Source organism: Anolis carolinensis, chromosome 2 (genome assembly GCF_035594765.1).
Source record: "Anolis carolinensis isolate JA03-04 chromosome 2, rAnoCar3.1.pri, whole genome shotgun sequence".
Lineage (NCBI taxonomy): Eukaryota > Metazoa > Chordata > Lepidosauria > Squamata > Dactyloidae > Anolis > Anolis carolinensis.
This window is the reverse complement of record NC_085842.1, coordinates 216,114,884-216,137,742: the sequence shown is the minus strand read 5'-3', so window position 1 is coordinate 216,137,742 and position 22,859 is coordinate 216,114,884. Positions and strand designations below refer to the sequence as shown.

Sequence of the window (22,859 nt, the reverse complement as noted above, 5' to 3'; positions counted from 1 at the left end):
TTCCACCGAAAGCCACAGAAAGGGTAGTCCGAGGTCGTAGTCAGTCAGTCAGTCCAACGTCAATCCAGAATAGGCAATTAATGTCCGTCAAGAAGACGACGGAGGTCCAAGCTAATAAGATTAAACACAGGTTGCACAACAAAAGCCCACACAGTTCCTCCCGCCGTCTATGCCCAGTGTCCTTGGTAACTTACGTATTCAGCAAACGAAACACACCCGTCTTCAGGAAATTCCCAACAAGAGCCCAAGCGTTCGTCCAGATTACCTTGCCCAACGCAATTAGCCCTGGATTCAAGACCCCATTTTATGCCAGTTTACAACTCCTCATCGCTATCAGCTGTTACCCTAATTCCAGGTGCCTCATCATCATCATCCTCATCAGAGCTAAAACATCTTTGACTACGCCCCACAGCATCCCCAGCTGTGGATCCCGTTCCATCCCTCCAACTCGTCCACGGGTCCGATCCTGCAACCCGCCAGTCGCTTCCCATGCTATCATTACCAGGAACACCCAAATCCTCCCTCACACGAGTCCATTCCATGTCATCCTCCTCTGAGCTAACCACCTCTTCCTCCATTCCCTCGGTAAAACCCTCAAAGGAGTCTTCGTCAGTTGGTTCTGCAAATAAGTCCCGCAGCCGTTTCCTCTCTCGCTCCTCAAGAGAGTCTGACTCTCGAGGAGTCTTACGACCACGTCTCCCAGTATTAGAGCCATAAGGCTCAACCATAACAGCCCATTTTTGGGGATTCCCACAGCTAGCAGCCTCATCCATCAAGTCACACCTCATCCTTGCTTCACTCTTCTGGGCATGGGTGATTGAATCAAGGATGCAACAATTATGTGAGGAAAAGGGAAAAAAAAGATTTTGCTCCCCACCAAATGGGGGTGCAACTATTATGTGGTTGCAACTATTATTCAATAAAATACAGTAGCTAACAAAAAAACACATTGAGGAGTGAATCTACACTGTAGAAGTTTGACACAACTTTAACATCAATGGCTGAATGCTATGGAATCATGGAAGTTGTAGTAGGGGGAAGTAGCAGCATTTTCTGGCAAACAAGGCTAAAGATCTTAAAAGCTACAATTTCTATGATTCCTCCCTCATAATGGGCCAAAAGAAAATTGATATTTTGGCACTGAAAAGTGAAAACAAATGGCTCTATAAAAACAGATCGGGGGCCTCACTGAGAGCCGGGACACAAAATGGATCAATTCACAAGACTAGTAGTAAGACTAGGTCAATTGATCTATCAGGCACTTGAGATAATCTGCTCAACATGAGCATCATCTGGATATAAGGATGTATTGCTTGGAGTCCAATTGATTACCCCTACATTCATATTGAACATTTGCACTATTTTTAAAGAGTTATTGCGGACTCCTTTGGCAGAAACAAGGCTTGGAATAATTCCAGGGAGAAAGCAAAGAAAATGTGTTCATTGGCACTACTGAGATAATAATTTAGGAATCCTGGTAATTTATTTCTCCTACCTCTAACCACATTGTATGATTCTTTTCTCAGCTGGAAATTTATGAAGATACCTTTTTCCATAATGTGGTTGCCTGTCTGAAGGTTTTGAGGAAGAGGTTCTCACTGAAACTTGTCAATTCTCATCTACAGGAAAAGTATGTTTATCTTGTCATATGAAGGAGGTACTATATTAATGCAAGATAGCCTGTGGTGTGACAAATGGTTTTTTCCCAATTTCATTCTGTTACCAATCCGTATGCTGTGTTCTGTTCCTTCTAGTTTTCCTTGAAGAATGTCTAAAAATTATTACCAAAATAGTTGGTTTATATCTTTGTTCCCTTTTGCAGTATATAGGAAAGCACTATATAGGGACTGGACACATTAAAAATCCTGAAAGTTATGAAGAAATGTTTATAGAGAGAGTTCTGTTTGGACATCATTTGATTATTAGTACCTTGTGACTGGTAATAATTACGTGTGCTGAATTCACTGGCAGGGGAGGTGGGAGTTCTTTTTTGGAATGACTTCAAAAGAGACAAAAACCTTGTGGTGTTACATCCATGATAGCTTATTTATTATTATATATGCAACTCTCAGTGTTGTATTTTAGTTCTCATTTGGCAAGCTTAAATTGATGGACCAATGTTTAGTATGGCTACAAGCAACTGGGAGCATTATTTTCTATTGTCCTGGAGACTAGGGCGCAGAACAATGGCTTCAAACTACAGGAAAGAAGATTCCACCTGAACATTAGGAAGAACTTCCTAACAGTGAAAGCTGTTCAGCAGTGGAACTCTCTGCCCCAGAGTGTGGTGGGGGCCTCTTCTTTGGAGGCTTTTAAACAGAGGCTGGATGGCCATCTTTTGGGGGTGCTTTGAATGCAATTTCCCTGTGTCTTGGCAGGGGGTTGGACTGGATGGCCCACGCCATCTTCCGACTCTGTTGTGGAGGTAACATGGAAACCCAAACCTATTGAATAAACTTAGCAAAATAAGACATCAAACAAAATGTTGATCCGAATAATTCCTTTCTTTGCTATTTTTATAATTTTTTTAAATTTTAGCTGGGAAGTGGCCCCTTGGTCAGTACATTCATACTATTCGCTGAGACGACATGCTGTCGTTTTTCCTGCTGGTATGTTTCGCAGCCCTTTCTTCCATACTGAATTTCCCAGGTAAGGAAGATAGCAACATTTATACAATTATTGCCTATTGATTAAATTGTGTCATAAATAGGATTTATAAATTGCTAAGGTGATATTGAAAAGGCCTATCTAGTCCAAGATCTTGTTGAGTGTCCAATCTAGCAGGCACTAGCAGTGTCAGCCTCTATGAATACTTACATAAAAAATATATCCCAGAATGGAATTTGCTTTTGCCCCCATCAGCTGCACACTGGGCTGACATATTCATTGAGCTCTTACCCAGTGCATTAAGATGTCTTTTGTCAGTTGCTGCCAGTTCAGATTTTCTATCAAAATATCCCTCTACTTTCACTTGTTTACAGTGATTTTAATTTCTCATTGTACACCCACCCACCCCACCCCCGATCTCCTGGTTACAAGAGATTTTTTTTTTAATTTTTCAAAATCAATTTTTATTCTTGCCGTCCTAAATAATGTAATGTCATCTGCAGACTTGCCCAGCTTGCTGTTTAGGTCATGTCAACACTGACAACTAAATGCTCTCCTCTGCTTCTGCTCTCAGTCTTATGTTCTTTTATCAGTTTTTGATTTGCAAAAAGAGGTCTTCTCTCAGCCAATTATTGTTCAATTTGCTTGAGAGTATTTGATCATCTCATCATATGTGGGCAATTGAACTTGCTAAGGTCTTATGTTGTCTCTTTTTCAGTGCTGTGAACTTTGGAGCTATGGGGTTTTTCATGGCACATGAGCTGCTCCATTCCTTCTATGATTATGGTATGATCAGTTGGGCCTTCTGCTGTATGTTCCTTTTGTATCTTAATTCTATAAGGCCAGCCTGCTTGCCAGGTGCATTGAAATCCCAGCCACATTTTCTTATACACAAACCAGTATCAGAAGTGGTTAGTTTCCAATAGAGAAACATCAAGTGGGAAAAATGTGTCCTTCACATACTCTGTTTCTCCCCTCAAACCCACTCCTCTCCTAGTCAGGATTTCAGTACTCAAGGAACTTGAGTAATGAGCAAATTTGTCCAAAAAGTAGACTCAAAATCCCCATCAGTACTACCTATTATAGCCAGCTGTAAGAGATTGTAAGAGTTACCCATGTCGTATACAAACCTTTTACTCAGTGCAAGTCAAATTAAAAGAATTCCTACCTCAGCATTCAAAAACACTTCCATAAAATGGAGGAAACAAATTGTTTTCCAACACCCTACCCTCAGACCTCTCTTGTTATGGCTTTGTCACAATAACCAGGCCTTTTCTTGTACAGTGTGTGGACCCAAGGGCATGCTGAGTGATGCCTCATTTTTTTAAGGTAGTTACTAATGTTAATCCACCAGAGCCCCCGTGGCACAGCCAGTTACACCACTGAGCTGCTTAATTTGCCGACCAAAAGGTTGGCGGTTCGAATCCGGGGAGCGGGGTGAGCACCCGCTATTAGCCCTAGTTTCTGCCAACCTAGCAGTTTGAAAACATGCAAATGTGAGTAGATCAATAGGTAGCACTCTGGCGGGAAGGTAATGGCGCTCTATGCAGTCATGCCGGCTACATGACCTTGGCAGCATCTACGGACAATGCCAGCTCTTCGTCTTAGAAATGGAAATGAGCACCAACCCCCAGAGTCGGGCACGACTAGACTTAATGTCATGGGAAAACTTTTACCTTTACCTTAATAATGTAGACTTTTCTTGACTTCTCCTCTTCTGAAATGTTCACTCAATGAAGAGTAGACATATGAACTGTACTGCAGGGTTTTTCTTTTCCCTTTCATTTTTCCTGAATTTCCATTTTGTTTGTTTATAGTGTTGACTAAGAACTGTTCTTCCTGTGACATGAAAACATTGATGCAAGGTATAGAGTGCCTCGTGAAACAATATGAGAACTACTCCGTGGAAAGCCACCCTATCAATGGTTCATTTACTCTTCTAGAGAATGCTGCCGACACAGAGGGACTTGCCATTGCTTACCAGGTATAAGAAGTAGATTTAAGTTGTGGCTTATGACCTCATGTGACCCGAATCCCCCCATCCTTCCCACCCCCTCCCGGTTTCTATTCACTTTAAAGGTGGAGTCCCATGGAGCCAGGCCTGTAGCGAGGGGGCGGTTTTAGGGGTTCAACCCCCCCCCCCCCCCGAAATTTTTCAGGTTATTAAAAAAAACCTGGTTTACTCATGAATTTTAACTGGTTAACTAAATCCCCGTGCTAAGTCTATGAGACACAAAACATCAAGAGTCCCTCCAGGCACTATCTCAAGCAGATATTGACAGGTTTGTAGTGGGGAGGGGTGTGTGCTAGGGGTTAAACCCCCCCCCCCCGAAATTTTCAAACCCCCCCCCCCCCCCCGAAATTTTTTTCTGGCTACGGCCCTGCATGGAGCCCATCAAATGATGCAGGAACTGCTTCCAGTGGTTTCCCATGGGATTTCATCTTTAAAGTGTATAGAAACAGGAGGATTGTGAAGTTGGGGATGAATTGACTCCAGTGCTCTCCCTACACAAAGAAATGGCTGAAACCGGGTATTTTAATGTGGGATTCGAACTGTTGGATTTTAAGGTGGGATGGAAACTGTTGTTAAATTCTCTGTTCCTTTGAAAACAGAAGTGCACTGAATACCACACTAAGAAGCCAATTTCCCACGCTTTACCCTCTTGTGAAATGAGGTCCTAAAAATTTGATGGCTGGTTTAGTGGTTGGAAAAAGGAACCCTGGTGGTGAAGTGTGTTAAAGCACTGAGCTGCTGAACTTGCAGACCGAAAGGTCCCAGGTTCAAATCCTGAGAGCGGAGTGAGTGCCCACTATTAGCTCCAGCTTCTGCCAACCTAGCAGTTCAAAAACATGCCAATGTCAGCAGATCAATAGGTACCGCTCCGGCAGGAAGGTAAGGCGCTCCATGCAGTCATGCCGGCCACATGACCTTGGAGGTGTCTATAGACAACGCCGGCTCTTCGGCTTAGAAATGGAGATGAGCACCAACCCCCCAGAGTCAGACATGACTGGACTTAACATCAGGGGAAACCTTTACCTTTACCTTAGTGGTTGGATCTCTTCTAACAGGTTGTTCCACAGTTTTGGGGATGGTGATGAAAAGGTGGCAGTTGCAGTTTGGTTCTGACTGGTTATAGTAGTTGCCTCACAGAGGACCTTGGTGTCTGAGGCAGATTGTGCAGAAGAAGGCAATCCTGTATGTCGCTTGGACTCAAACCATGTTGGACTTTAAAGGCCAAAAGAAAACCCCAACACTTTGTACTTAGCCCAGAAACTAATTGGCAACCAGTAGTGTGACTTTATATATAATGTAATATGCTCACTTCTAGATGTTCCTGTAACTAGTCTGGCTGCCATCTTTTGAACTAATTAAAATTTTAAATTTAGTACAGAAGCAGCCCAATATAAAGTGCATTGCAGACATACTGGTCCCTTCCACAGAGCCATATAATCGAGAATATGAACGCAGAAAATCCAACAATATCTCCTTTGAACTGGGTTATCTGAGTCCACATTGCCTTACATTCCAATTCAAAGCAGATAATGTGGGATTTTATTCATCTGTGTAGAAGGGGCCTAAGTCTAACCTTTGGCTATTAAAGGATGCAGATATAACTGAAATAGGGGAGAAAGCCCCCACAAACGTGTCCCCAATGGCTCTACTGTTATCACAACTGAGCTCAAACAGCAGCAGTACTATTTCCTAGGGCCATTTATTTCATGTATTTTAAAATATTTTGCTCTATGAAACACAGAGAGTTATTCAACTGTTTCCATTCAAGATGGCTTGTAGTTCGTTATTAGTAAGTATTACCTTTTAAAAGATAAAAACATCCTTTAGTGAATTGGTAGAGTGCAGTATGTGTACATATACAGTCCATAATACATTTCACCACATCTCTGTTAATATTAAGAGACAGTCTTGAACTAGTCCAATGTTTAGAGTATAAACTTGCAAAAAGCAACTTTGACTCTAGGAAATGTGGATAGAAAATCAACAAAGAAAATCAACGAAGTGCCCAGGTGAATGTGTCAGAATGGATATTGGCATGAATTCACTGTTTAATTATTACTTCTTTAAAGAGGCAATGATCGGCAAGAAGAATATTGTGAGTTATATCCAGATCAGTCATACAAGAACAAGCAACAATAGCTGATAAAACACTTCAACAGCTTGGCTAAATTTAGTAATTGTATTAAAAGGGATGGAACCTTCTTGCAAGCTTATAGTATAAGTGAATCTAGTGTTTTGAAATAAGTAGATCCTGTTTCACACATTATACAGCAAAAAAGTCCACACTTGTTAACCAAGGTAGTTCATTTAACAAAGAGTTGCAGCCAATGCTGTCTCCTTGATGAATGTGTATTTTTGCTAAGGATCTGGAGAATGGTTCCCTTCACCTCACTCCATCTATTAAGATAAGAGGGCAAGGCATCAGCAGTGTGTAATTGTTGGGGAGGGGAAGGGATATTGTTATGTGGGTGATGAACCTGGCTCAGTCATTTTCTTGTATTAGTAGGGATGGGGCAGCTGCCAGAAAGCTGCAATATCCTATACACTGCATATGGAAAAGCCTGCTCCTTACCTGGTTTCAAAGAAGTAGAGCTTCCTGGTTCACACTCAAGTGGGACACAAGGCATTTCTGACTCAGCTGATGGCAATGTGCCCACTTGGAATTGGGAGATTTGCTTTGATGTAAGCACCTCTCTTTTTATGTTTCATACTGAAAGGAGCATCTTCTATCCAGGCCATGGAAAGTGCAGCCCCTGAGTGCTCTTTCTTTTTTCCCCATGGCAAATGTTTCTTCCTCTCTTTGTCGAAGTCTCAATTGCTGTGCCTGTTTTTGGATGGTGGAAGCTGAACAAGGGAATCTGAGTAGGAATAGAATAACCATTCCGCACATCACCAAGCACAGGATTAACTAGCATCAACTTCTCTAGAAGTTCTTACTTGGCAACCTGGCAGAATTGAAGCCTCTGACTAGACTTGCAACTTCATGCCAAAATAGATAAAATGCATTTTTGAGATTTATATTTTCTCCCTCGACCCCACCCCCTTCCTCTCTTCTCTTGATCCACAGGCCTATCAGAACTGGTTGGCAAAGCAGAGTGGGGTGAAAGAGCTACCTTGGCCTGAGCTTTCACACAATCAACTCTTCTTCCTCAGTTTTGCTCACGTAATTCAGCATTGGTTTTCTTATTGTGTTTCCTCTGGTTTGGTCTGGACATTTTTAAATATTTTCATATTTTGCCGTTTTTTCTTTTTCCTTTCTTCCTTTATGGTGTGGGTGTCAAACTCATTCTCATTGAGGGCCACATCAGTCTTACGGTTGCCTTAAAAAAGCTGTTGAATCCATGAATGGAGAATCCATAGATACCGTGTTTCCCCGAAAATAAGACAGTGTCTTATATTAAATTTTGCTCCCAAAGATGTGCTAGGTCTTATTTTTAGGGATGTCTTATTTTTCCACGAAGAAGAATTCACATTTATTGTTGAACAAAAAAATGAACATTTATTATATACTGTACAGTAGTTGTCATCACAAACCAGCATAACCAGACAAACTGTGAATCCTATCAATAATTTCTTGTTACTACCATTATTTCCATGTACAACTGGTATGTACATTTACCAATACTGCATGCTCTGGTGTTCTGTTTGGCAGGCGCTGGGCATGCTTCCAAACAAAAACTTTGCTAGGTCTTACTTTCGGGGGAGGCCTTATATTTAGAAATTCAGCAAAACTTCTACTAGGTCTTATTTTTCGGGGAAACGGGGTAGAGGGCCAAGTATAATTTTTTACATAGTGGTCAGTGCTTTTTAATTTGTAACCCAGTTTTGGTCCCCAGATGTTATTGAACAACAACTCCCATTGCTTTTGATTAGCCATCATGCATACGTACAGGTGATAATGGGAATTGCAACCCAACAGCTGTGATGGTCTGGATGAGGGCAAACAAGCTGAAATTGAATCCAGATAAGACAGAGGTACTCCTGATCAGTTGTAAGGGCGAATAAGGTATAGGGTTACAACCTGTGCTGGATGGGGTTGCACTCCCTCTGAAGGCACAGGTTCACAGCTTGGAAGTTCTCCTGGACTCATTGCTGAGCTTGCAACCTCAGGTTTCGGTGGTGGCCAGGGGAGCATTTACACAATTAAAACTTGTGCACCAGCTGCACCCATACTTTGAGAAGCCAGACTTGGCCATGGTGATCCATGTTCTCATCACATCTTGTTTAGACTATTGCAATGTGCTCTATGTGGTGTTGCCTTTGAAGACTGTTCAGAAGCTTCAAGTGGTTTAATGGGCAGCAGCCAGGTTGCTCACCAAAGTGATGTTCAGGGAGCACACAACCGCCCTGTTGTGTCAGCTCCACTGGCTGCCAATCTGCTACTGAGCAGAATTCAAAGTGCAGGCTCTCTAAATGGTTCTGGTCCAGCTTACCTGTTCAAATGCATCTCCCTCTATGAGCCAGCTAGAACATTAAGATCTACAGGGGAGGCCCTGCTCTCGGTCCTGCTGCCTTCACAGGTGCTATTGGTGGGAACTAGGGACAAGGCCTTCTCGGTGGTGGCCCCTTGGCTGTGAAACTCCAGCCAAAGGGAGATCACATTGGCCCCCTCCTTCCTAGCTTTTAGGAAACATCTTAAGACCTGATTATTCAAGAAAGCATTCAGTGATTGACAGAAACATGGAAATATGGAAGTGGTTAAAGATAACCTCGGAATTGCTGCAAGGTTTAAATGGTTTATGTATGGTGTCTGATTGTTGGTTTATAGTTTTATAGTTTTAATGGTTTTAATCTATTGTTGTTAATGTTGTTGATATGTGATGTTTTGGAGCCCCAGTGGCGAAGTGTGTTAAAGCACTGAGACCGAAAGGTCGCAGGTTCAAATCCCGGGAGCGGAGTGAGCGCCCGCTGTTAGCTCCAGCTTCTTCCAACCTAGCAGTTCGAAAACATGCCAATATGAGTAGATCAATAGGTACCGCTCTGGCGGGAAGGTAACAGCGCTCCATGCAGTCATGCCGGCCACATGACCTTGGAGGTGTTTACGGACAACACCGGCTCTTCGGCTTAGAAATGGAGATGAGCACCAAACCCCAGAGTCAGACATGACTGGACTTGATGTCAGGGGAAACCTTTACCTTCACAATGTGATGTTTTATATATGTAAGGCATTGAATTTTGCAACTGATAATGTAGGGAAGTGCTTTGAGTCCCCTTAGGGGTGAGAAAAGCGGTATATAAGTGTAATAAATAAATAGCAGTTGTGGCTCTGAGGCTATGGAACGTTACAGAACATTTTAAAGTCAGAGATCATATCCTCAAGCTTTGTATCTAAATACAAACCCTACTATCTGCGGCCTTCCAGATTATATCACAATTCCCATCAGCTCTAGTCATGATGTATGATGAGGAGGAATACGGGAGTTGTAATCTAGCATCTGAAGGGCCACATAAAATGACCTGGTGGACCGGATTTGCCCATGGGCCTTGAGTTTGACACATGTGCTTTATAAGGTTTTCTTTTTTGAGGGGAGGGTTATATACATCCTGCTGCTTCTTATACTCCATTCCTATTTATTCATATCACTAGATAATCTTAGTACTGAGCCAAAGCAAAAGGGGAAGCTACTTCAGGAGCACCTGTAACTCTTATTAAAGTTAAAGTGGATTCATTCTACAAGGTTTTCTTTTCCATTGCTGACCACTTTGGTGTTCTACCATTTTTGTTTTTAAAGAAGGAATTATAAGCATGCAGGCACTGTAATTCACATTTTTTGTCCAAATATGTGCACTTTTTGCTGCTGTGCATTACATGCACCAGCAATTTTTTTTTTTATTTAGCGTTTTGAAATTGAGGTACACATTAGATTCGATGGTGCATTAGACTCAGATAGATACGGGTATTTAAGCAATCTCTGGACATAAAGGTAGGAAGGGAAATAAGAAGCATTTCAACCTTTTCCTGCCCACTTCATTGTTCCAAACAGCACCCAGAACAAACAGTTTTTCACCTCACTGAATTCTAGAAATATATTTCTCCTTGGCGATACGTTTGCACTTTTTTTCGAACTTTATTTCTGGCCTCTCACTCCAAATACTTAAAGCAGCAAACAGGAATGTCAAGGGGTATGTGGGAAAGGATTCTGTTGTTGCCACTGTTGAGTACTTACCAATTTAATTTCTCTACAGGCTATGTGTGGACACCCAAGATTCAAAGGACCACAAGGCTTCTTACATAGGGATCCACACAGTCCTCCTTCATCTCGTGTCCGTGGGTCTTTAAGCAACAGCCAAGATTTCTCCAAGCTCTTCCACTGTCCAAGTGAGTCAGGGATGAATCCAAGTCTAAAGTGTCACATCTGGTAGAACAGCCTGAAGAGTTCATGGAACAATCAATGCAAAAAAACAGAACCTATGGGATCATATGGCTCTAGTGGCATGAGCCGTGCCCATTAACTTTGTTTTTTCCATTCTTTCTGGTGCAATCTGTTGATCCTCGTTGAAGGTGTTCCAACCATTCGCCAAGTGGGAATACCATACAAAGACATAAAAAAACTTTATATTCTAACTTTGCCTTGGGGAAGGCTCAAATCAGGAAATTGAAGATCACATTCAACATCTCTGGTGTTTTTGTCTTGTGACTCTGTTCCAATCAACTATTAATATAACAGAGAGAGACTTCTTAACTACTGTGAGAATGCACTGCATGCTGCAGCATTGCTGGGACTAACAAAAGTGTTGAATGACGCCATGATGAAATTTTCATTAAGATGTTGACCGAGTGTCTGGACCGTACTACTTTGGAGCATAAGTAGGAACTCACGATTGAATGGTTCATACAAAAAAAAATCCAGCGATAGAAGAGCTAGTGAAAATGTACCACTACATTACATTTACACTAAAAAAAACTAAAATACAGATTACGTTTACATTTTAAAAATCCATTTCATTCATACATTTGATTCTAACCTGCTGTTTAAAATGACATTATATTAAATCATTTTCTTTCTTCTCCACTGTCTGTCTTACTGCTGTTTTCCTTCCTTTTTCCTCTTCTGTGTGCCTGCTCCACGCTTCCACATGTTTCTGGTTTTCTGTGATTCCTTCAATCTGCTCTCATTGTTCATGTAGCTGTCTTCATCACTTCCTCTCATCTTTCCTGCCATCTTTCCACCCACTCTCTCATTCTGCAATTTCCCTTCCTTGATATACTTCTGCATTGTGAGACAGCCCACTGCAGGATTACTCTTCCTGCTTCTCATTCTCTCGCATTTCTCCCTGCCTGTTATGACTTCTGTCATTGACAGCTGTTACCCAGCACAGAATAAAAAACTCAGAAGGATCTGGGTCAGCAGCATATGGGAGACAATGGGAAGAAAAAAATATATGACCAACAAAATGCCATTTTCTTCCATATGGCTCCTTTCCAAATGTCCTGGAAATTACACTGAAATGTGTTTGGATTTTTTTTTTCATGTCAGGATTGACTTGAGAAACTGCAAGTCGATTCTGGTGTGAGAGAATTGGCTGTCTACAAGGATATTGCCCAGGGGATGACTGGATGTTTGATGTTTTATTATCCTTGTGGGAGGCTTCTCTCATGTCCCCGCATGGGGAGCTGGAGCTGACAGAGGGAGCTCACCTGCTCTCCCCAGATTCCAACCGCCGACCTGTCAGTCTGCAGTCCTGCCAGCACAGGGGTTTAACCCATTGCGCCACCAGGGTTTGGAATAAAGATGCATCATAGTGTGACTTATTTTTTTCAAAAACGTAATTTAACAAAATCAATATTAACACTAGTTGTTTTTTAAATCCCCTCCTAGGTACAAGGGAGAAGAGTTATATCCTGGTATCTCCCTTAAATGGTAGCAACCTAAATTCAAAGATTAAAAAAAAATGAACAACTACTCCACTTAGGTCTGAATGTTACATTGTAATGTAAGCTGACAATAATAATGGCTGGATTTGATCTTCCAAATGCTCCAAAGCAAACCATAATGTAAAGCCAGTTATCTGATTTTATTTACTGTTTCATCTGTTGCATATGTTCTCTTCCATATGGAGGCAAAGCAATGGCCATAGGAATGGCTTTGTTAATACAGACTTCACATCAAATTATACTTTGCAGTTTGCAAACACCATGGTATGCCAACCCATCTCAAAACATGGTTTCTGGATTGTGGGTTGCAAATCATAGCTCAGCAGATCCAATATCACCAAAAATGATAATTATGTTATAATTTGGTATGATATTTGAATTGAGCCTAAGTTTTTTAAAAATGTCATTTTTATCACACTTTATACAGGCGAGGTTGTATTGTAATGAGTTGCTTAAGTTTGGTTGGGTGCGTTTTCATCCCAAGTCAGAGGGAATGTGTCTTCCCCCCTTTATTTGTCATCTGAATGCAAACAGGTGTCCAACTATCAGCCTGTGGGTTCAAGCCAAGCTTTGAAACAAATGGCTTGTTTCGTCTCTTCCAGCTCTGTGAGTCTATGAAATGCATGTTGTTGTTAAAATTATCATTCACAATTTCACGTGTATAGAAACCTCCATGTATAATTCAGATAAATGCAACTGCACTATGATCTCGGGTACATACTGGAAAAAGGGGTTAAGGCCAGTGCTGCTGTGTTTCTCGGGAGCTTTACAGTTTCTCCAGCTCTATGATTTTTCTCACCTGTATAATGTAAAGACCTCGTAGTATCCAATGTTCTCACAAACTGTTGACATTGGTGTGGCAACCTGGCTTTCAGAAGGGTAAGATGGAGGCAAACCACATTTGCAAAAATTAAGAGCTAGATGGGCAAGAGAAGGCTTTGGCTCAGCATGCTGTTGCAAGGGGGAACAAATGGACATAGGCATGAAATAAATACAGTAGAGTCTCACTTATCCAACAATCGCTTATCCAATATTCTGGATTATCCAACGCATTTTTGTAGTCAATGTTTTCAATATAACGTGATATTTTGGTGCTAATTTTGTAAATACAGTAATTACAACATAACATTACTGTGTATTGAACTACTTTTTCTTTCAAATTTGTTGTATACCATGGTGTTTTGGTGCTTAATTTGTAAAATCATAACCTATTTTGATGTTTAATAGGCTTTTTCTTAATCTCTCATTATCCAACATATTCGCTTATCCAACGTTCTGCCGGCCTGTTTATGTTGGATAAGTGAGACTCTACTGTAGCAAAAGCTTGGTCTCAAGTCAATTTGGCAAAAGCTTGCCGTCTTTTCTGCACAAAGATTTTGCATCTCCTGGTTTTGCTCCTCAGGCTTGTCCACTCTGTTGATGGGCCATTCAATGATCCATTCTCTATGTGGTCAACTCTAACCCGAGTTAGTGTCTAGTACAGTGGTTCTCAACCTGGGATCCCCAAATGTTTTTGGCCTACAATTCCCAGAAATCCCAGCCAGTTTACCAACTGTTAGGATTTCTGGGTGTTGAAGGCCAAAAACATCTGGAGACCCCAGGTTGAGAACCACTGGTTTAGTAGAATGTATAAGAAAACTCTGTCTTTATTGATGGTGGACAACAGAATTAATCCTCTATTTTAGTCCATTTTACTCTGACACCTTCAATGTTGGAAATTATTTCTGGCATCATCTAATGCTTTTTCTTAGGTTTTCACTAACTTAACAGTTTGCTGTAGCAAATTAAATACCACATCTTAATACTTCCTCTCCTATAAAAATAATTTTTACTCCAAGATATTATGTGGAATGGGAGCTCCGGTGGCGAAGTGTGTTAAAGCACTGAGCTGCTGAACTTGCAGACCAAAAGATCGCAGGCTCAAATCCCGGGAGCAGAGTGAGCGCCCACTGATGGCTCCAGCTTCTGACAACCTAGCAGTTCGAAAACATGCAAATGTGAGTAGATCAATAGGTGTGAAGGTAATGGCGCTGCATGCAGTCATGTCGGCCACATGACCTTGGAGGTGTCTACGGACAAAGCCGGCTCTTTGTCTTAGAAATGGAAATGAGCACCAACCCCCAGAGTCAAACATGACTGGACTTAACGTCAGGGGAAACCTTTGCCATTACCTATAATGTGGAATGTATGCCAATGATCAAGGGAAGAAAGGCTTATTAAACATTTACTAAAGAGAGAACTGACCCTGTTCTTTGCTGGCCTCAACTATTTTGCTTTTCCTCACTACTAGCAGCTGTAGTCCAACTGCTTCTCTTTCAAACTAAACCTGGCAGGTTATGTAATATTTTGACTCTGTTTCCTTTGATTTGCATGCCGTCTATTATCCCAATATAATTAAATATGTTGTGGTTTCCGAAGATGAAATGAAGATGATTCTGTACTATTGTCTGTTAGAACAAAAGACTACAGGTGGAAAGTAATAAAAATCCCACCTCTTTTTTTTTTTTTAAGATCTGCATCTGGATGTTTTCTTGAAAGCAGTATAGATCAAAAGAGCCAAATACAACCCTAGATAATTCAGGGACATCATACTCTGGGTCTTCTATGGAGCAAAATACATAAAATTCTTATTGATTCACAATAAAATAGAAAAAATAGAGCCATATAACTGACACCGTTCAATCATTAAAAATGTAACTGACTAGAGCTTTGATTGGGATCATTGCTCTCCGGCTAGAGATGGTGTGCTATATTTCTTATATGTTATTTGTCCAATCCACTGGAATAATCATTTGCATTACCTCTGCTGAATCAAATGGAAGCTGTAGAATCAAATAGAAGTGCATTGCCATGTTTTAAGTCAGCTCCTACACATTTTAGTGAGTTTCTCAATGAAAATGTCTCAGTGAATGTATGTCTTCTTTCTTTACACATTTTCACTCTTAACTCATGCAATGCTGCTTGTTCTAGCTTACTAAAGAAAGTATTGTACTTTTTTTGTAATCTGTATTTTTCAAAGGCACAACACTGATGATAATGGATAGTATTAACTGATATAGTCTTTATGTTGTGGTGAATAGCAGAGTCAATAAAATGAACTACTTGTATTGTTGCTTCCAGTCTCTACAAGTGGGGTTGTGAGAATGGCCGGATTGTAAACTGCAAGGTTTGGAAATCCAGAGAAAGATATTCATTCCTCTGAGTTGCTGTGAGTCTTTCGGGCTATATGGCCATGTTCCAGAAGCTTTCTCTCCTGACGTTTCACCCACATCTGTGGTAGGCATCCTCAGAGGTTTCCAACATACCTCACACCTCTGAGGATGCCTGCCACAGATGTGGGTGAAACGTCAGGAGAGAAAGCTTCTGGAACATGGCCATACAGCGCAAAAGACTCACAGCAACCCAGTGATTCCAGCCATGAAAGCCTTCAACAATATATTCATTCCTCTGTTCAGTCTGAATTGTATGTTTACCCTCGAACTCTATGCCTCAGATGTACAGCAAGTAAACCAAACCCAAGCAGAGAATAAGAGCTTTCTGTGCATATCCCTCTGAACCGTTACATGCCATATTCTCTGTGGCTGTTCCACTGGTGGCCACATATGGATGAAATTTTGAAGGTTTTCGGGACTTTTAGGATGCTTGGGCAGGTTGCTAAATACCATATTTACCCAAATCTAATGCTCACCTTTTTTGGCTAAATTACCTCACCAAAATTAGGGTGCACATTGGTTTGCGTAATATTATAGTCTTACTGCTGAGCCAAAGCAAAAGGGGAAGCAGCTTCAGGAGCACCAGGAGCTCCTATTTGAAGCATGTCACCTCAAATTTGTCAATGCTATGCAATCCTAGGAAGTGTCGTATGGTACATTTTTTGGCAGAGAAAGCTCAAGACCTTATAAAATGTTATGATTTCATAACATTGAGCTAGAGAAGTAAAGCTGGATTCGTTTTACAGCATAGATATACCCCAAGGTTTTCCTTTCCATTGCTGGAAGTTTTGGTATTCGAAAACTTTTGTTTTTAGAGAAGGAATTTCAATCGTGCAGCAACTGTGATGGCCAAATTACAAAGAGTGAACTTTTTGCTGCTGGACTATACGTTTGCCAGCAAATACTTTTTTGGGTTTTAAAAATTGAGATGCACATTAGATTCAATAGTGCATTAAACTAGAGCAGTGGTTCTCAACCTTTGGGCCTCCAGGTGTTTTGAATTTCAGCTCTCATAGTTCTTAACAGCTGGTAAGCTGGCTGGGATTTCTGGGAGTTGAAATCCAAAACACCTGGAGGCCCAAAGGTTGGATACCACTGAACTAGCGTAAATATGGGCATGCCATTAGGGCACAATCCTGGCGGAAAACTGTACATACATCCCAGCTGGCTTGGAGTGTGGTGGAATCTCCTTCATCGGGTTTTTTAAATGGAGGCTGGATGGCTATCTGTCAGGTGTGTTTTGGTTGTGTTTTCCTGCATGGTAGAATGGGGTTGGACTGGATAGCCCTTGTGGTCCCTTCCAATTCTGTGATTCTATGGGAGGAGCTGCAGAAAAAGCAGCAACATCAGGTTTGTATGAAAGGAGTCTGGGTGCAATATTTTTTTTAAAAGTAACATCATGTCTCCTCCTAATTAAAAATGGCAGAGCTGAGATGAAGGAATTGGGAGATGAACTCTACAGCATATGGGAAAGGAAACTGATGAAGAAAGATTAGGGTTATTGCCTTGAACTATGCTCCGAGCAAGGTTTTTGGCCAAGCCTTTTCTTTCTGTTTTCCCCAGTTGTTATCTCACTCAAACAATCACTTCTACCACTAGAAAATGGAGAAGCAGGGGATTTGGGCATCTCCAAGACAAACACCTCCAGCTTCCCAGAGTGGTTTCCTTCAAAATATTGAAGCTCCAGTTGCCACCTGGTGTGTATAGTATGTAGCCAACCTCTATGTGTCTCTTTTGATTAAAAACAGCTCAGCACATTATGAAATAGTATCTGAAGGCTGCATGTTGAAAACTCCCTCACTAGATATAAAAACAAAACTATATGAGATTTTCAATGACACTCCTGGGCCAGAATTCTTTCCTGACATCTAGTTTTCATTCTGCACTGTGTGCGGTGTATAGTCTTTTATTTAAAGCCATTGGCACAGTCCAAAATCACATAATTATTTTTTTGTCAAAAAGTTAATAGAGTCTACCAAACATCTAGAATGATGCAACATGTGAGAATGTGTCACAACAATTACATCGGATGAAACCGAGAGTGTGGTTTAAACAAGACTGCAAGCTTTGGTTAGGGGGTTTATTGCTTCTCATGGGGGACCATGGTTGGAGGCATGTCTAGCTGGAACACAAAACCCTGTTTGGTGGAGTCTCCCAGTGCCCTGGGCATGAGCTGTAGCCACCTCTTAGTAGGCAATCATGAAGCACAGGTAGATGTTCAGGTTGTCTTCGTCCATTACCATTGCTAAGACTTCTGGCTCTATGTCACGCATAAAAAAAAGAGCATGACACTTGCTGTGTTCAGAGAAATGGCCAAGTCCAGTATGATGTCCTTCACGGCTGCATTTCCCAGCATTTCCTCGCTCTCAGCCATGTTGATCACCTCCATGCCTTCCCCTGTTGATGAAGCCACAAATTTTTCTTCCATCTTCCCCCCGCCTTAAACACAAAGGGGGAATCAACAATCTCATCTCCATGGTTTTTATGCTCCCTCCCATTCTGCCTTGTTCCCACTAATAATAAGTCATTTGTACATTATTCCTTTAAGTTATTAAGGGACGTATTAAGCTGAGGGTTTTCTGTGAAAAGTGCAATCACAGTATGTACTCAACCATTTACCCTACCCTTTTGTTTTTTTCTTTTATTACTGTGATATGTCTGCTTGCAAATCTTGTCTGCCCAGCCTGGTCCTGATTTGTAAGTAGGCGAGTAAAGAGGAGAGAAGCTATTCAATCCTCATAAAAAATAAAAAATAAAAAAACAGGTTTTCCAAAAAGGCTAGAAACCACATTGGGTAGAAAATTAGAAATGCAAGACTTTTATGCAGCTTTTGATCATCCCAAAATGTTTTAGAGGATTATTCTGTGTACAAATATACGTGGCTTTTCTCCAAAAAAGATGTGCTTTTCTGCACTGAATAATCTTTCAGAATATTTTGGTGTGATTGAATATGGGGAGAATTACTCGATTTTTTCCCTCGACCTAAGGCAAAAAACTGCAATAATTATTTCTATCCTTGCATGAAAGGATAGAGTAGTCAAGAATGTACATATCTGTCAACTCCATGCAGCATCATACTGTGCTAACAACTTCATTGCTCTTCTGATTTTTCTAATATATAATTATCTAGTTTAGTTGTAGTCTCATACAATTACAGATATCTGTGGTAGAATGTATATGAAAACAAAAGTGTTTTTAGATAAGTGGTTCTCAACCTGGGGTCTCCAGATGTTTTTGTCCTTCAACTCCCAGAAATCCTAACAGCTGGTAAACTGGTTGGGATTTCTGGGAATTGTAAGACAAAAACATCTGGGGACCCCAGGTTTACAACCACTGCTATAGATGAAATCTGTTCTTGAATGCATGGTGAGAATTATTTCTGACTCATTCTACTCACCCAATGACTCACCCAATGCCCACCTTTTCCCAAAAGGTTGTGAAAAAATATGCATAGAATATGAATAGGAAATGTACTTATTTTTTTCCTGTTTACCATAAAATTTCAGGTGCTGTTTTTACTCAGTATTGCAATACTTGCTACAATTTACGTAAAACTCATTCAAGTATCCCACAAGAAAAAATGTGAGTGTGTAGTACACTAGAAAGCCCTGCCAGCATACCAAATCACCTCTTACCAAATATGACACACATTTTTTTAATATAAAAAACCTAAATAAAAAGGGATCTATCCATTCTCTTCCAATCTAGTAATGGGGACTGAGTCATTGTTTGCAAAACCAATTAAAATGATATCATCTTGCAACTGCAGTAAGGATTCCACCTGATGAATGGTTGATGCGCAGCAGAACCACTGCTTCCAGCCATTCATCTTCCAGCTCCAGAGTGACCCTGGTGTTTTCTGAGATGTGGACAACTGGATCTGGCCTAATGAATCTGTTGGATCTGCAGATCCAACAGATTCATTACTATGTTGCTGTCCAGAAGTAGCAGCCGCCTCTCAGAGATTTGCTGGTAACATTGCTTCTGATGAGGTCTTAACAGGGTGCTCTGCCATGTAACCAGCAAAAGATATGTTATCAACAAGCTTATGAGAGAGCTGCTTTTGGCCAGCGAAACAGTAATGGAGATGGCTCTAATGCACTCAACAACAACCCTTGAGCTTGTTTGGAGGTTCTAGCAGGGGAGTGCAGGTATTGTATATCTGGGACTGAAGGCTGGAGACCTCGGTACATTCCTTCTATATCTGGGACGTCATCCTCTTCCACTGAATGTGCAGCTTCAGGAGGGACACACATGGAGTGGTGAGGAAGGGGGCACCTGCCTAGCCAGCCAGATTGGTCGAATCAACCCTGGTGATAAGTGGGGTGACAGATTTCGCAGCCAGATCACCTCACATTCAACAACAACAATCCTAATTAACTTGGCTATCTCATCAGCCCAAAGCAGGCCCATACTTCCCATTGAAATACTGGTAAGTTTATGCTGGTGACAATTGTTCTTCATTTTAAAAATTGTACAGTATTGTTCTTTCTTTCTTTTTTGCAGTACAAATAAGATATGGGCACTGTGTATATGAATTTGTTCATGTTTTTTAAAATTATAATCCAGCCCTCCAACAGTCTGAGGGCCTGTGAACTGTCCCTCTGCTTAAAAGATTTGAGGACCCCTGGCCTAGCGGTTCCTAGAGAGAACATATTAATTAAATCCACAAAGGGAAATCTGCAAATGTGGAAGGCGAACTGTACTTCAAAGTCATGCCTGCCATCTTCATTTGCCAAAATGCTTCTCTGGGTCACCTATGAGTTATAAGAAAAGATGGCTGTACAACCTTGGAGCATCACTCTGCTTCAGTGTGTCAAATTTGCACCTAAAGGCCTGGAATATGCTCGACAAACAATAAGCTTTATTGCAGCCATGCAGCCAATTTGCAGAACAAATGCTAAGAGATCTGTTGTGGTCCTCCTACCTAATATTGACTTTGGGCCTTATGGAGCAGATATACTTCTAACACCAAGAGTCTGAGTTATATGCCAATGGGGAGAACAAAAGTAGCCATTGGCAACAGGAGAAGTGCCCCTTGAATTTGGGATGATGAACAAACTCAATATGAGACCAAGGAAGAGACTTGTGGCCTTCTCTTAAATATCTCAGGGAGTGATCTTTTCTTATTTCAGACCCTACATCACTAACCTCCTGCCACATTGACTTTTTTAATGACCATTACGTACCACCATCCCACCTCCAATCTCTCTGCACTTTCCCCTTCTGTATCACATCACTTACCTTCTACTGGCTTTTCAACTGTGGTTGCTTGAAAAACAGTTTCGCTGATGAAGCCATCAGAAAAAACCAGAAAGTGGGTCATGAAGAGCACACCCAACAGGCAGATGGTACGCCCCAGGGACACCATTGGGACCGGTCACCCCTTCCCCACTTCTAACCTTTTACAGGAGGCAGCCCTCCTCATGGTCCCCCTTGAGTCAATGAAGGAATGGGTCAGAGTTCTCTCGCCTGAAATGAGCTCATGACATCAGTGGATCTTTGTGACATATGGTGACTCCACATTCTATTCTGATTCTCATGAAGAAGCAGGAAAGAGGGGATCACGAGAAATATATTTGAAAGAAAAAATCTAGGGGCAAAAACTCAGAGGGGCCGCACCATGGAGATACATGAAGGGCATTTACGGTTTAATCCACGGGGCTGCTTGTAAAATATGACCTCTAAATTTAGCAAGAGGAGGAAGAGGAGGGGGCGGGGGAGTGAGGGCACAGAAGATTAAGAAAATGGGATTTAGATAAAGATACTTAATTACTATAGTTAATAAAATTAAAGTGGAGCCTCCGATGGCCTAGGGGATAAAAGCCTCATGACTTGAAGGTTGGTTTGCTGACCTGAAAGCTGCCAGGTTCGAATCCCACCCGGGGAGAGTGCAGATGAGCTCCCTCTTTCAGCTCCAGCTCCATGCGGGGACATGAGAGAAGCCTCCCACAAGGATGGTAAAACATCAAAAAAACATCCGGGGGTCCCCTGGGCAACGTCCTTGCAGACGGCCAATTCTCTCACTCCAGAAGCAACTCCGGTTGCTCCTGACACAAAAAAATTAAAAAAAATAAAGTGTGAATAATGTACACAAAAAGCTTATAAAACGAAAAATAAGCAACAGGAAGGGACAGAAGTATAAAACAAAATATTAGGGACAGTAGAAGGAAATAACTTTTAAGATATATGTTAGGGATATTCCTTATATTTTCACATCTGTCTGACAATTTACTGAAATTAATCCACAGACCTTTCCATACCTTTGGCAGACTTTAACGCATATGCAGCAACCATCCAAATGACATGTTGTTGTTGTTTATTCCTTCAGCCAATTCCAACTTTTTGTGACCTCATGGACCAGCCCATGTCAGAGCTCCTTGTCGGCTGTCGCCATCTCCAACTCCTTCAAGGTCAAGCCAGTTACTTCAAGGATACCATCCATCCATCTTGCCCTTGATCAGGCCCTCTTCCTTTTTCCTTCCTTTTCCCCCAACATCATTCTCCAAGCTTTCCTGTCTTCTCATTATGTGGCCAAAGTACTTCATCTTTGCCTCTAATATCCTTCCCTCCAGTGAGTAGCCGGGCATTGTTTCCTGGAGTATAGACTGGTTGGATCTTCTTGCGGTCCAAGACACTCTCAAAATTTCCCTCAGTTCAAAAGCGTCTGTCTTCCTTCGCCCAGCCTTCTTTATGGTCCAGCTCTCGTATCCATAGGTTACTACAGGGAACACTATTGCTTTAACTATGTGGACCTTAGTTGCCAGTGTGATGTCTCTACTCTTCACTATTTTGTCGAGGTTGGTCATTGCTCTCCTCCCAAGAAGTATATGTCTTCTGATTTCTTGGCTGCAGTCTGCGTCTGCAATAATGTTTGCCCCTAGAAAATACAAAGACTATCACTGTGTCCATGTTTTTCCCTCTCTTTTCCAGTTATCAATCAGTCTGGTTGCCATAGTCTTGGTTTTTCTGATGTTTAACTGCAACCCAGCTTTTGCACTTTTGTCTTTAACCTTGGTTTTCACCTTGGCTCCTTAGCTCCTCCTTTCATTCATCAAAGTAGTATCATCTGCATATCTAAGGTTGTTAATGTTTCCCCAAGCAATTTTAACTCCAGCCTTGGATTCATCAAGCCCCGCATGTTGCATGA

The 22,859-nt window shown here is 41.4% G+C and overlaps 1 protein-coding gene across 5 annotated transcripts in view; it reads left to right on the top strand.

Annotated features, from left to right (window-relative positions):
• The window catches only part of kel (Kell metallo-endopeptidase (Kell blood group)), a 64,609-nt gene extending 49,005 nt beyond the window's left edge, over window positions 1-15,604 (top strand). For 4 of the 5 annotated variants that reach the window (XM_062971739.1, XM_062971737.1, XM_062971736.1 and 1 more), the window contains 6 exons: window positions 1,527-1,630; window positions 2,539-2,649; window positions 3,326-3,393; window positions 4,425-4,591; window positions 7,689-7,784; window positions 10,808-15,604. In XM_062971739.1, coding sequence (XP_062827809.1) covers window positions 1,527-1,630; window positions 2,539-2,649; window positions 3,326-3,393; window positions 4,425-4,591; window positions 7,689-7,784; window positions 10,808-10,984 — 723 coding nt within the window. In that variant the 3' untranslated portion in view covers window positions 10,985-15,604. The remainder of the gene's footprint in view (window positions 1-1,526; window positions 1,631-2,538; window positions 2,650-3,325; window positions 3,394-4,424; window positions 4,592-7,688; window positions 7,785-10,807) is intronic. The other variant, XM_062971741.1, reaches the window with a different exon arrangement.
• The last annotated feature ends 7,255 nt before the right edge of the window (window positions 15,605-22,859 follow it).